Here is a 14,914-nt window from a genome sequence, read left to right on the forward strand (position 1 = left end):
TTAGACAATATGTCTTTGATATGTTGTGCATATTTATTGAATTCAGAGCATCAACAACAAATTATTTAGTTCAAAACCAGCTCATTTTGATGTCACGTTACCGCACTGAACTGATTGCTGCTACGCTGAATTTATACCTCACCATGTTATTAGAAGTAATCAAGTGATGCGGCCGTAACAAAACATCACATTTCATGAAAACATTGACAAGGACAATTTTTGCAGGTCTTGCTGTAATCTCTGACAGCACTTTATTTTGTATTACTGGGGAGCTTTGCTTTCAGGTAATAAGCTAGTGAACCCTTAGGCACTTTCTCTTGGCCCACTGACATCATTAGGTTCATAAGATGTACTTGCATTATGGAGTGACATGAGGGCTCAGGAGGAGGCCTGTGTCCCCAGACTCTGACTGGCGCTTTTCCTATCCAAGCTGCACAAGACCAAGCTCAAAGGTTGTTTCACCTGTTCTGCAAAAATTTTGAGTGTGATATCATGTGTAACTTGGACAGTCAAGACAGCTATCAGCACTCCTGGTGACAATATCTGTGTGTTCACTTCATTCAGTTCTACTACTGCAGCCATGTCAACTCCGTTAAACTAAAATTACTAGTTATATCAGCTGTCGTTTTCTGCATCATGTTTGTGTTAACTACTTCATACACAGCAATCTTTGTGAAGCCCACTTCTTTGTCATGGAAACTGTTGTTCTAGCAGTTGCTAATCCAGATGAATATGTCAGCAAATGGTTTCTTTAATCATTGACGTTTTCACAGATTTTGAGAACAGAAAGTTTATGCTCAATAGCCTATACAGATATGGGATGAATGAATGATTGGTCAACATGCCACTGAAGGGAATTTGCTAATTCCTTGAGGAGACCTTAGGAAAAGGTTCCTGCCCATGAAACAGATAAAGTTCCATTTTCTTATGTGCAAGGAGTATAAAATGCCATATTTTTATTTCTCTCAGATTTATGCTTATATCTTGACACTTCAGTGCTTGTTCTAGCTACAGACTGCTAACCTTCAATTATCTGCAGTTTATCTGGGGCTGTGCTGATCAGAATGGCCCTCCTGTGGTAATAATGGATACTTCTGTAGCAAACACTCTCTTAGGCAACAAAAAGGGTTCTCAGATTAAATAAATGTGCGGACAAAGAGGAAGGTGAATGTTTTTCCCAAAAGCTGTTTCCGTAGTCTGATAGGATTTGGTAAATCATAATCATCCAGGTATAAATTGGCAGGCATGAACTTGTTACCTAGTCAAGTTTCTCGTCAACACAGCAATGTCATAATGAAATCACGTTTGCATCATCTTTGCCCTGCACCTTTTTTTCAGAGCCTGTTTTCTTATTCTCACTTGATCTTCTTTCTGCAACATGCAGCAGTTGTTGAATTTTTTAAAATCATACTTTCCAGTTTAGAAAAAGACACAATCATATATATGGTAACAAAACATGAATGGAGAAAAGTTATCTGAAAAATGGGCATGCACCGGGCTGGAATTGTGCCCTGAAATTGCCTATATAGTTTCCTTGTCTTTTTTCTTCTATGCTGTGTTATAGTGTTCCTCACCCCAGCCAAGCTCATAGACTTGATGCAGTCCTGCTGAGGATCTTGTGGTCTAAACGGATTTGTTCTTTTTGCTTTTGCAGTGATTGCTGATGGGGCGCTGGATAAGACAGCTCTGACAGACGATGTGGGAAGCGAGGAGGACCTGTATGAGGACTTCCGGAGCGCCAACCACCGCTACGGCCACCCTGGGGGAGGCGGAGAGCAGCTCGCCATCAATGAGGTATGGTGCTGATCGGTCCTGACAGGCAGGACGAGGAAGGGTGCCGGCTCCTGTCGTGAACCGTAAGAGAGGTCAACCACCAAAGTCGTAATGGCAAAGCGGGTGGGACTTCAAATGTTTTTTACTGTGGGTACTTCTTAGAACTTGGTGATGGCAGGGTCTGGGCCTTCCATCAGGGCACTGTCCCCAATAGCAGAGGACATCAGTGTAATGCTCCTCTTAAGTGTTTTTGGACAGCAAGTTTAAAACCATTAACAAGCTGCATTGTCAGGGCTGGTGTGAGACTTGAAATGTGGTCTACTGAAGGCATAAAGGAAACGTTGGAGAAAAGTTCTGGTCTACATATTTCTTTACTGGTAGATGAGAAGTGTGCAAAGTTTAATGTAGGCTTGGTTTTTGCTGCTTCTTCCTGTTCCCCAGTAAATTCACTATATGGATGAGAAAAACACGCCTTTTTAGTCAGTGCTTTTAGCTAATTATAGTGCTGACACTGATTAACTTGAGATCAGCATTTAAAAAATGTACTACCTAAACTGATGTGATGAGCAACATATTAACAGGATTTAAGATGTTTTTTCTGCAAAAATACAATGGCTTTTTCTAATGCATTAGAACTGGTGCCCTGTTATACACATTATGCTTTTTTGGTGGGGTGAACTAATAAGCTTTTTCACTGGAAGAGTGGAGCTTGTTTACCATAGGAGTGATCTCTTGCACTCTCACACCTTCTTTCTCTCTTCCCTATACTCTGTTACCTTTACATGACCTTCACAAAATGAGAAGGCAAGGATAAAAGATGTATTGTATTTTCTTACGGCTAAGCTATAACTGAAACAATGTTGACTGAGGCTCTGTGCCTGTATGCTTGATATGTACGGTGATGGTGCTTCTGGGGTCTGCAAAAGCCTCAGAAAGCTGCACAGTATGGATAACAACAACAGCAAATGCTCTTCTAGCAGTTTTCCTGCTCCTAGTACTCAGAATTCCTCACTACAGCCCTGGGGTAAGGGAGAGACTTGCTATATTTTCTTTCCCTATTGCTTGCATCCAGGGGTTATCAAACTATGGCCAGAGCTTTTTGATTTAACCTCAGCTATTTTGGGCTGTTGTCACTGGCAAGCAAACATTCCTAGAACACCAAAAAATCCTGAGTTGTGTTCTCCCATATTTACCTGGTATGTTTGTGAGAGAGTCCCAGGCACCACAGGAGTCAGTCCCATAGAGTGTACTGAGGGCGTGGGAGGAGGATTGTGCTTCCCTCCAGTTCAGGTGCTTGCCTTGGTAAGTCTTCTTATCCTAAGTCATCTTGTCTCATCAACCAGAACATCCTCTGGATTTTTGTTTCCTTTTTTTTTTAAGGAAAAAGGCAAAATAATTTACTTTTCTAAAGGAAATCTTTACAACTCCTTAAAATCAGGAAAAAAAATAAGATATACAGTGGGTCTGTATATCCATCATGTATGTTGTGGTTTTCTCTTTCATCATTCATTATTATTGGGAATAATCGTTTTCCTTTATTTTCTTAAAAGTTCATTTTATTAGAGTAAAATTCCATCATTTAACTTCTAATAAGGAAAGCAAATGAATGTGTCCAAAGCAGGTGTAATTTGTATAGTCTTTGAAGCATATGTGGGGTTTTTTTGGCCAGTTGACTGGAAGAGAAAAAGGTTATTCTTGGCTTGTTCTCTAGAAGCTTGCCTGTTCAGGGGCCAACAAAACTGTAAGAACAGGCAGTACATTATTTACTTTGTCAACTGGTTCCTGCAGGTAATTAATCCATCACTTAGCTTCACTGAGCCTTAGCAAAGTGCTTTCTTACACAATCACTTCCTGGAACAAAAGACTACAGTAAAATACAAAATCTCTGAGGTGAAATACTAAATCTGTGAGGTATGGATTTCACATGAACAGTCATCGTAAGTGTTGGAATTGAAATCTCTCAAATAACTGGCGATCAAACAAGCTTATCTTCATCTTCCCTGCTGGACCAAAATCTGGGTATTGATTAGTCTTGAGTATTTTCCGTAGTAGTGCTTGGAGTGATATAGGGTGATGATGTCAATGTCCAATAATTTAGTCGTATTTTGTGAGTAGTCTCGTCTGTTTTATTGTATTCCAAATTGTGTTTTATTGGTCGTGGATAAGGAAACTATGGTAACTGCATTATTCTTAGCCTTCTTGGAAGAAACAGCTTTCAAATAAACAGAGAAGGTTGAAATACATTTTTAAGGCATTTGGCGCAGACCAAGTGTTGTATTAAAAACCAAAACACCCAACCGCTGACTTTTAGTTCATTTTGGATCAAGAGAAAATGGTTATGAAATAAAAGAGAAACTTTCATAAAACTTGAATAATTTATTGGCAAGAAGACTCGAGGGATAAAAGAAAGCTGGGAAGGTTGTATAGAGCCCACCTAAGAAGATCAGCATGAGAGTATGTAAGAGCCAAGAAAAATCAATCAAAAAGTAATAATAAGGGTTTGGGATGAGAAAAGAGGCAAAGAAAGTCATTTTCTTGGGGCATCTGTTCGACATTCTTTCAAATGCATTCTTGATGCTCATGAAAAGAGATTTTTGTGTTTAGATTGTACTTGGTGGAATTTGCTTTTTGTTTGTTCCAGATGAAGACCCTATCCTTGTACATTTTTGCTTCCACAGTAAAATTAGGTAAAATGCAGCAAGAGAAAAATACTAAAAATACTGTAAATGCATTGTGGTTCTGTCCTTCCAGTGCAGAAAGAAATATTATGTGTAGGTCAGACATAGCTTCAAGATGCTTGAAATGTGTTATATGTAGACTGAAGTCGAGAACATGAGGGATTAAGCATATAAAAATCCTGCCTGCCCAGCTCTTGAGCAATCATGGTGATAAGGAGGAAAACTATCAAGTAATTGGCCTCGTCAAGTAGGCTTAGTCCTGTTTGCTTGGAAATATCTGATGTGTACAAAGGGTTTGTTCTGTCCTGCTGTGCAAGAAGGGTCCATATGGCTCTGTACTTCAGAAGAAATGCTATTGCAGTTCAACATGTGGAGTGTTTAGCCCCTTGCAGCTGTGGATGAACAGTACTGTCCCCATCTTGTGAAATCAAAGCACTAAACGTTTGGAAAATAACAGCAAGACTACCTATTTTTTCCTTATCTTTTATGGCTCTATGTTTGATAAGTTTGGAATTTGGTATGTAAAGTCTTGTTTCTGAGGAAATGCACTACTCATTGGCTTCAGCAGGCCAGGATTTTATCTAAGACTTCTAACACCATTGCCTTATGTCTTAAAGTGACAATACTGTAGTATGATACAGATGTTTGTGCTAACCAGTGTTTGTTGGCAACACGCAGTTAAGCTAATTGGTTCCAACATATGTGTTTCTGATGTAACAAAGTAATTAATACAGAAAAATGTTCAGGAAGTGGTGCAAACCAATACATCTGCCATGTACCAAAGGTGGCAGATATTGTAGCAGTCCTCTCTGTCTTACTGGGCAGCGTACAGCTGGGACTGTTGAGTCACTAAAGCATTATTTTTGTGCTAAACTCTTTGATCTCTCCCTGGGAATTTGTTCTAGGCTCACCCAGTGCTCCTCCAAGCACAGCCAATTTTAAACAAGACAGACGCATAAACTGTTTTTTCAAAAACAAACAAGAACCCAAAACAAAACCCCAAACTCATAAAATGTTAATGCAGATGAAATCAGAAGAACATATTCTAATTTTGTTAAACATGAATAATATCTTTCTCAGCATTTTTTGCATTATCTATGTACATTCCAATTAATAGAAATACCTTCTGTACTATATCAGGACAAATTTCAGAAGACAGAAAAAATATAAAATAGTGCCACAAAATGGTATCGTCCTTTTTTTAAGAGTACAGAATAGGTTGAAAATTCTATAGTCACAGCAGATTTCCAGACTGAAAACAGAATTTAAAATTATTGATCATATGGAAGTAATATATAACATTCCTGTGTAAACTGGGAGAGATTTATTGCCACTTTTATGTCTTAATGTGAGTATATTGCTCTCCCAACTGACACTAAAGCAAATAGAAACCAGTTAACAAATACCCCCCCTTTTTTAGTTTTTTCCAAGGGCTTAATTCCTGCTTTTGTGTCTCAAGTATTTCTGCAACCAAGGCTGACAACTGTGGTCCAGAAGCAGCAATTACGATTTATTTGCAGAGTCCTGTATAAAGCTCAGTGGTGTCAAGGACAAGAAATAATGTTCCCCCATGGACATAAATCTTTACTGGATCCAAGTTTCAGGTTCCAAGTGCTGGCGTAACTTTGTATGGGGCTCAGATGTGAATGTTCAGAGTATGGAGTCAGAACTGTAACTTCTTTTACAGCTTCGTGGATTTAGTTTTTACAGCCTGCAAACTTCTAAGGTCATTTCAGAGGGCTTTTTTGCAATGGATTTAAAGCAAATAAGTATATTCAAATACTCTGTAGCAATTATGTCTCATCAAACATCAGGATCAGGATCTAAGTGGTCCCAGGGGTTGCCAGAGCCCTATTTCTGCCTTCTACCATGGACATCTGGGGCCGCTCTGAGCCACTTTCTCATGTCCTTGTCAGCATTAGGACACGGCCATCCCCTGACCAAGGGATCCTGCTCCCGCAGGCTGAAGATGAAGAGAGGGTGATGGAAGCCAGTGTAGCTCGCTCAGCACTGTGGATTATCCTTATTTGGAGAAAGACTATCTTGGAAGTGGGTGTTGGGAGTTTTTTAGAAAGGTGGGAGAAATGGGGTAAGATTTCACACTGGCTGTCATGCGGTGAGCCCTTGGCAATCCAAGTGCCTGTTCCCACACGTACATGTGAGGTGGGGGGGTACATAGCTCCCATATCATGTAGTCTGTGGTCTGTAGCATATATTCAGACCACCAGCAGGACTCAATCCATGTAGAAGCATTTCTATAAAATAAATAATTTTTTGCTAGACCCATGTTTTCTCTGGATAGCCCTATTAATCTGATACTCATTAGGAACAAACAAAAAAAACCCCAGGCTTATCTTAGTTCTAGGGGCAAGAATAGCACATGGGCATCGGTCACAGTTTTAACTCCTAAACAAAATTGGTGAGGTGTTACAGTGGAAGGGGCCTTGCACATGCATAATGGAATGACTGGGTTATGGGGTTGGTCTCTGAATGGACCTAACTCCTCCTTCCAGGAACCAAACTGAAGAAGCAGAACAGGAGCGGTATCCTCTGTGTTTCACTTCTTTGCGGGCATGGGTGTGTCCCCACACACATACATACCGACATGTTTAAATAGGGGAAGGTACTGCCCAAACTTTCATCTGTGGCTGTAAAACAGACCTAAAGACACCACTCAAAGGAAGTAACTGGAGACAGCATGATGATTTTGGAGTTCTTACATCAGCCCTGCCAGCTATTAAATTGTAAAGGCTCTAACAGCTTCTGTTAACACTTGTTAATGATAGCTTGTGAGTATTGGGGGACTCTTAATAAATGTCTGGTTTTTGCTGGCATTAAATGTGTTCCCAGTTACTGGGGTGTAGAGGGAGGCTTGGCTGCACAAATAGTTTTCCCCTTGGAGAAGAAAAACAGTCCAACAGTGTTTTAACTCCTGAAGTTACTTGTGTCAAATCATCTCAAAGCCTGCCTGTATTTTATCCAGTGTATCCATGGGTTCCTAGAACTCTGATGCACCCCACCACTTAAAGAAAACGTGGTGTGTCTACAGATGCTAACCACAAGAGGTGGTTTTCTCTTTATGGTGCAGGCTGCAACCAACTTCCAATACTTTAGCATCCTGTTAAAGAGCTTTTGATCCGTACCAGTGTCATTGTATGGCTAGGGCTAGGGGTTGGTTATGTTTGCAGAAAGTCTTGGCTTCCTGCCTGCCACTTCTAGCATGAGGGCCATCTACCATGGCACCACTGAGATCTTCAAAACCTCTGAGATCTTGACGGTCCTTGCCTGCTGAGAGCTCTCACGTGCACCTCATCACAGGCTTCCTAATCCCCCATCCTTCATTGTGTTGCCTGCAGGATCTGACTGTGGAGCACATGCGCTTGCTCGATCAGGCCCTGTGCAACAACAGCCAAGGATAACCGGTGAGCAGGTGAAGATGAGAGATTTCACTATTCGTATGTAAAGTGGGAGCCTTGCTTTCAAACCTGCCCTCCGCTTGATACAGAGAAGGAACTTGCCCCTGTCCTTGATGCATGTCACTAGCTATCCTTGCAAGCTCCTTGCTTTGCTTTCATGGATCCTTGGTTTGGTGCCTAACTCTCCACTGCTGTTCTATGGGAGGAAGAGCATTAGAAGCACTGCAATATTTGCACCCCTTCTAAGATCTGACTTCAGAAGTGTAGCATAAATTAAACTGCAGTTATTCGTGCTTGAAATGGTAGCCTGATGGTGTGCAAAGACAAGTCTGTTTTGCAGAATCGTGCTGTTAAAATTCACTCTGCCAATGTCTTTATTTTAAAAAATAGTTTCTGGGATGTCCATGCCCCAGTTCGCTAGTTCAAGAAACACCTGTTAAGGATAACAGCACAATAACAAAGTGGATATTGGAGTACAAAGATCTGGTGAGCAAGGGATAAAGAAGGAATGTGACAGAGTAGGAGTGCTGGCTGAAGGTTATTATAGAGACAATTCCAGGTTTAACGGTTTGCATAGAGACAGAGGAGTTGAATATATCTGGGTTTATACCGTACTTGTGCCTCAGGTTCCTCTCAGCATGGTTTTGATATCAGAACGTTGCTTGGATTTGTTCTCCTTTCTCCAAATCCTGATTTATGGCAGCTCCTCTCTGCAAAGTTTTCTTTTTTCCTTAATCCCCAGAAGACATTTGAACCCTGTGGTGGAAAAATAAAATCCCTCCTGACTCTTCTGGCCCTTCAGAGAGCACTGTTAATCCCTCAAAAGATCCTCCCTGTCAGCTTCAGCCTTGTCCTGTGACCAAGGCCCCTTGGCCTACACTTGCTGAACCGGGGGGCAGAGTTAGCAGCAGGTTCAGTCGTGCTTTAATGCAGTGAAGGCATTGACATATTTTTGTATTATCACTCTGATGAAAGCAGCAAAACTGTGGGAGCTGTAGAGGGAAGAAAGACCAGTGAGAACAACTAAGCTGCTGAAGTGCCAACCCCGCTTTTCCTGAGGCTCATGGAAGGACTCCCCCGCCCCTGGGCACTGGGGCCAGTCTTTGCTCGGTGCCCTGGGCAGGCCTGGGGAGAACCACTGTTCCAGTGCGGGTCAGTCATACGCCTGCTCCTTGCAACAAAAGGAGGAAATGTTACTTGCATTAACCCCAGTACTCCCACGCTCGGGCACACAGGATGGCCTTTGTCCCTAGCAGCGTGGGGCGGTGTGGCCGACCTCCACGTGGCACATACTTGCCAGGCAGATTTGCATGGAGTGTGATCAGGGCCTCAGAGGGCAGGAGCAGAGCTGTGCTGCTTTACAGCAGTTGAACATCAAGTTCTGCTTCTTTCTTGAAATGCTGGGTTGAGGGGCAGGTGCAGTTGTAGGGAACAGTGGCCTAGAAAGGTGTTGATGGGGTTTATTTTTTTCAATCCTACTTCTAGCTCTTTTTATCTATAAACTTTAGAGAGGATCCTGATTCTAACTATTCCACTAACTTCTCATTGACATGAAGACTTGCTAGTGGCTTTTGTGGAAAGAAAGCAGGCTGCTTGAGGTATCTAATATGGACTGAATGTCCTGTTTTTTCACATTCCACTGTCCCTGATGGATGCCTTGCTTAGAGCGGAGGGGCACCTTGTTCATTTACTATTGTGGCTATCAATTTCCCATCCTTGCTTTGTTGATCATCTTGACAGCCACTTACCAAGTTTGCTTCTGAGCTGTATCTTAGGTTGTTACTAATTTCTTGGTTAATGGGGCAGGCTTTCGAAGAACAGACCATCAAGACTCATTCTTCAGGGTGTGTTGTTCTGCTGCCTTTTTTTCCCAGCCTGCTGGCTAAAACAGAAGTATCAGGAAAAGGTGGCCTCAGAAGGCTGTTTGACCATGTCAAATTTCTGCCCTGCTTTTCTGTTGTGTAGGACATAAAAATGTGTAGCCTGTTTCTTATGCACAGATTATATATGTCTTTTAGCCTCTCATAGCTTTTCTTATTTTCATATTCCATGAAGCTTGTTGTTCTCCCCAGCCCTCCTATGGCTCCTTTAATTGCATCAGAAGACAATAAAGGAGGGTTCTTAAATTAACATTATTACATGCCAGCTTGGAAGAACTTTACAGAGCTGTTACTTGTAAGCAGTTTTCCTGTTTTCTACATCCACAAGACTGGTATATTCTGTAAGAGGTGAGGAGGCTGAGCAGTCAGAGAAATGTCATAACACTGCTCTGCAGCCAAACTAATTTTTTTTAAAGATGACAGCTAAAGATACCCTGTACTCATTTTATAATGTGTGGGCTCAACAGAATATGCCAGATAGCCCCAAACCACAGCTTTCTTGAAGACTCCTGTGTAGTCAGAAAGAAAGGAGTCCTTATGGTCTAGAAACAACTAAAATATAGTTTGCCCTTGTTCCCCCCACCTCTCCAACCAACTCTCTGAAAAGCTTTTATAAGGATTATCTTTTAGTGTTTTTTCAGCTCTGTACATTATGCATCTTCCTCTACCCCGTGTTAGTCACCACATTCATCCTGTCACTCACCCTGCCCTGTTATTCATCCCCTTCTCATCCACTTTATCTATTTTCGCGGGCTTCATTGCAGCTTCCTCTGACCTCACCTGCTTCAGGTCCCACAACTCTACCTGTGCCTGTTCCCTCTCTCCTTTCCCTGACTTCTGTCAGAGTATTTATCTGCCTCTGTTTCTCCCTTATTTCTCTGTTCCAGACCATGTGGAGCCCAAATGAAGACCATTCCCCCCTCTTTGTGTCATCCATGGCTGTCAAATTTTCAGCTCAAAAAACAGGATAGCAAAAAATAATAATAAAAAAAAAGAGCATTAAAATAATTTTTAGTACCACCTGAACACCTCCTCCCTTGGTCACTAAGGATATCATGGCCACCCTGTCTGTTTCTCAGCTCTGTAACAAGAGCGTCATCTTCTAGTCTGACCCCTTTCTAGCTATTGCGTTCAAGCTGTTAATCTTGCCATGTCTCTAAGATGCATCAATTCCTTTCCTATCAGTCCGTCTTACTGTATATCCCATTCAGCTTGTCTTTATTTCAGAGCATAATTAGTACAGCATCCTTTGTGTCCAATCTTGTATTGAAAAGATCCCATTTTCCTAGGCTAACACATGGACTGTGCCAGCTTGTCTTTGTTTGTCTCTGCTTGTTCCTTGCTTCACCACATCTATCATAACATGCTTTGTTTTGTTTCCCAGGCCATTCCTGTCTGTATTCCTTGCTTGTCATCTGCCATTCAGTACTGCGAGAGAATTTGCCACCTTCAGTCAAACCCAAATGCATGCCCAGCACTAGCCCAACCCATCCTGGAAATGTGTCATCTTCTTCTGTGTGTGATGCTGGAAGCTCCCTTGCCTCTGCTCGCAGAAGTGCGTGGGATGTGTTGTCTCAGTACGTGGCTCACAGCAGCAACGTGGCTCCTCTGACACTCTAGGCCATGACAAAATTCCCAGATGCTTCCAATGTGTTAAGAGTTATTGTTGCTGTTTTTGAAAATAAAACTTGCTTTAGGAGAACTTGGAAGACTTTCTAGCTTTAGTAGAGTCTGAATGCAAAAGATTGGTGCTAAGCAGATTCTGTCTTTTTTAATTGTTGTCAGGGGTGGCCCATCTAAATGGGTGGTTTTCTTGCAGTGCACCAGTGTGGCTGTGCTGTAATTTATGCACGCCACACAGAAACTGTCAGGGTAATTTTCTTTCCATTGATAATTATCTCATGAATCTTAGTACTCAAGCAAGAGAACAGCTTGTAACGTTTTGGCAGAATCATGCGAGTAAACTGTCCAGGGAAGTACTGGCTGTAGAAGCTGTGTGGGCTTAAACCGTGCAGTACTAGCTAGAGAAACACGCAGTGGGAGTAACTGTGTTCTAGTAACACGGTGTTACACACTGTAAAATTCAGAGCAAATTGTGGGCCTTTGACAGACTGTTTTCCATTTTAGAAATACATGATCATATGCAGTTTAAGAAACTACTTGTTCTGATGTTTTCTGGCCACGGCTCAATAGTGAATGACATCCTTTTGGGAGGTGTTAGCTGCAGTTGTCACTGAGGGTTAATTCAATACACAACAGGGTTGACAGTTGCTTAGTTTGGATGCTGGGCAAAGTGTGATAGTGGGGTATTTGGGAGTTAAGGAAACTTGATTTTCATGGATTGATTTGCGGGTAGCAATGCCTGCCCCTTTCACAATTTCATTCTCAGTCCCTGTTTTCAGTTGCTGAACTGAGTAGAAATTTGTCCACTGAATGTCCACTCAGAACCTGGATTCTTTCTTGAAAGATGCATTTGAAATGGTTGGATCACCCCGTTGTTATTAGGTGGAATCATTTATATCACCCAATTAAAAAAAAAAAAAATTAATAGAAGAGCTTCTTCCCCGGGAAGCTCTTCAACAGCTCTGTGTTATGAAAAGGGCAGTAATAATTTAGCGATTTCTATGTCAAAGAAAGGTTAAAGGGGAAAAAACCCAGTCATATTGATCCAGGTGAAATTTGTTACTTTGGTTACTGAACTGTGGAAGGTTTCTGTGTGCACTGAACATGTTCTCTCCCTGTGTAGCTCTGCATACGCAGCGTTCAAACAGCCAGTGGTGCCAACTAGAGGGACCGGGAAGTTCTTGTTTGTGTCTGTGGCTTCACTGGTGTAAAAAGAGAGAGTAACGCTACCTCGGAACATACTCTACTTAGGAACATTTTAGGAATACTTGTAGAGAAGTTGGTATTTGCATACTGTGCACTATGTTTGTGTGGTATGCAAAGCTGTGCTGTGCAGAGCAGGCAAACACACCAGGAGGTGCCTGCCTGGTTTGTCTGTGGTCTGTGCCCTGCACAGAGTGAGGCAGTGCATCTGGGGCAAAAAGCATGTGTCTGAGTGTCAGATGGGCCCAATCCAGGCTCAGTTCCAGCACCACTTCTCCTGTCCTTGTTACTTGTTAATATTTTGACACATTTTTCACCTCCTTGGAGAGAGGGTGTTGATAAATGACTCAGAGTGTTCTTTTTTTCCTCTAGTGATTTTTAGAGCACAGTTTATTTGTGCCTGCCATACTAATGCATCCTTGACTTTAAGAGGAGTTGAATTGCATTGTGTGTCTTGTACTTGTAGCACGTACATCCCTGTTTGTGCTTCCAGGAAGTCCTGGAAATGTGCTTTAGCATGGTATCTAGCTTACAACTCAGAGCCTTGCTTTCCTACTCTGCTGTCTCGCAAGAGAGGGCAAGGGTGCTGGTGGTGGGGCTGGTCCCCTCTGCACAGCTGCCCTGGGGGCCTCGCTAGGGCACACGCCTTTGGCTTTCCCAGTGCACTGGGTAGAACTTCACTGCTTGTCTCCTCAGTTATTTGCTTGTTGTACTGCAGCACCTGTGCTGCTTATTACAGTTATTAATTTTTCCCATTTATGTACATGTGTCTTTCATTTCCTAGTTCAGCTGCTACAATATTAATATGCTCTTTTCACTTGGCAGACAAGTGCGCTTCTGGCCTCCTAAAACAGCCCTCACAAGCTCAGGCCCCCTTTTGTTGTTCATACAAGCAAGGTGACAAGTACAGGCTAGACAATAATTAGTATCATTTTGATGAAAAGTAAAGGAGTGTCTTTCTGTTTCTGCTTTATCTAATATTAGATTGGGGATTCTTGAATAATTTGCTCTCTGAAGGCTCGATCACTGACCAACTTCTGTGGCTGCAGGATGACTTTGTGTGCGATCAGGCCTTTGAGGCAGCTCTGTGCTCACTGCTCCCGCCATTTGAGTGGCAGCATTATTCCCTTGCTGCAGTCCTGGCTGAGAATGGCTCTTAGAGGAAGGATTGGAAGTAAATTATTACAATTGCAAATTAGATTGCAATGAAGATTGTGCAACACTTATTTGAAATATGCTCCCTCAGTGACAGTTATACAAACCAAGTCCCACTCTACTGCAAGCCACGAGGTAAAACCTTCAGCTATTTCATCTCTTGCTGATGCCACCTACCACAGAAGCCAGTGAGGGATAAGAATGAAGCTTTATTTCTGTCATAAAAAAATGCCACATGGTGTTTAGCAGCGTGTGGCAGAAGCTGGAGACACACACCCCCCAAACCACTTTGAGTTACCATGGAAGTAACACCCCCATGAACAGACTCTTTAAAGGACTGTGTGGGGGGATTCACTCTGCTGTGTGAAAACAAAAGCCAGGTCACAGCTAGAGTCACTCTGCAGATTTTTGTCCTTGTTGAGACCCGTTTCTACTTATGCTTGCTTATTCACTCTGGGGTCAGAAGGGTGGCTGCAACTCATTGGTAATTGTGTAATGCTCCAAGGTATACACCAGGTAAACATATGTGCCCAGGCAATGTAGTGCAGGAGGGCATTTAGGTCTGTACATTAGAAAAGCGAAGGAACATAGCTGTGGCTTAGGAAGTTTCTTAAGAGACAGCGCCAGCAAAATTAGGTGAAAATGTGCCCTCCATTACAGCTTTGCATCTCTTTCTGCATTTTCATCTTGGTATCGGTTTCCACCCAACTTCTCCTTCCAGATGGTCTCAAAGCAATGTCCAAGAGGTAAGCTACCTTCCCCTTTAAGATGTCTTTATAGATATTTGGTCAAATTTTCTGTGCTTTCACCTTCAAATGCTCGAGCATGTTCATGAGTGGCAAAGATTTTGGGACATTACTGGAGAATTACATCATCATGGATGTTAGAAATTGCTCAGTATCCTGTGGCACCAACAGTGTACCTCTGCCAGCTTGACTCACCATTGTGTGTCTTGGTGGGTCACTGGAATTTATATATTTCTTTTCAGCGTACTAAGCTACTAGAGAAGATGGTAGCTGCTGTGCAGATTTCAAAGAAGCATGTGCTTCCCATTCACCATGATTAGCTTCTCCTGAAGATCCACATCCCTCCCAAATACTGTTCAATGGCTTATGCCCAAACTCAATCAGTTCATGAAAAGTCTTCAAAACCAGACAAGATTTGCAGAATGCCCAGGAGTTGAACA

At 42.2% G+C, this 14,914-nt stretch overlaps 1 protein-coding gene across 1 annotated transcript in view; it reads left to right on the forward strand.

Annotated features, from left to right (window-relative positions):
- The window catches only part of ARHGEF4 (Rho guanine nucleotide exchange factor 4), a 221,864-nt gene that overhangs the window by 163,537 nt on the left and 43,413 nt on the right, over positions 1-14,914 (forward strand). Inside the window, exon 6 of the mRNA XM_033001625.2 lies at positions 1,655-1,794. Coding sequence (XP_032857516.2) covers positions 1,655-1,794 — 140 coding nt within the window. The remainder of the gene's footprint in view (positions 1-1,654; positions 1,795-14,914) is intronic.

The sequence above is a fragment of the Tyto alba genome, unplaced genomic scaffold (assembly GCF_018691265.1).
Source record: "Tyto alba isolate M040663 unplaced genomic scaffold, T.alba_DEE_v4.0 Super-Scaffold_10, whole genome shotgun sequence".
Classification (NCBI taxonomy): domain Eukaryota; kingdom Metazoa; phylum Chordata; class Aves; order Strigiformes; family Tytonidae; genus Tyto; species Tyto alba.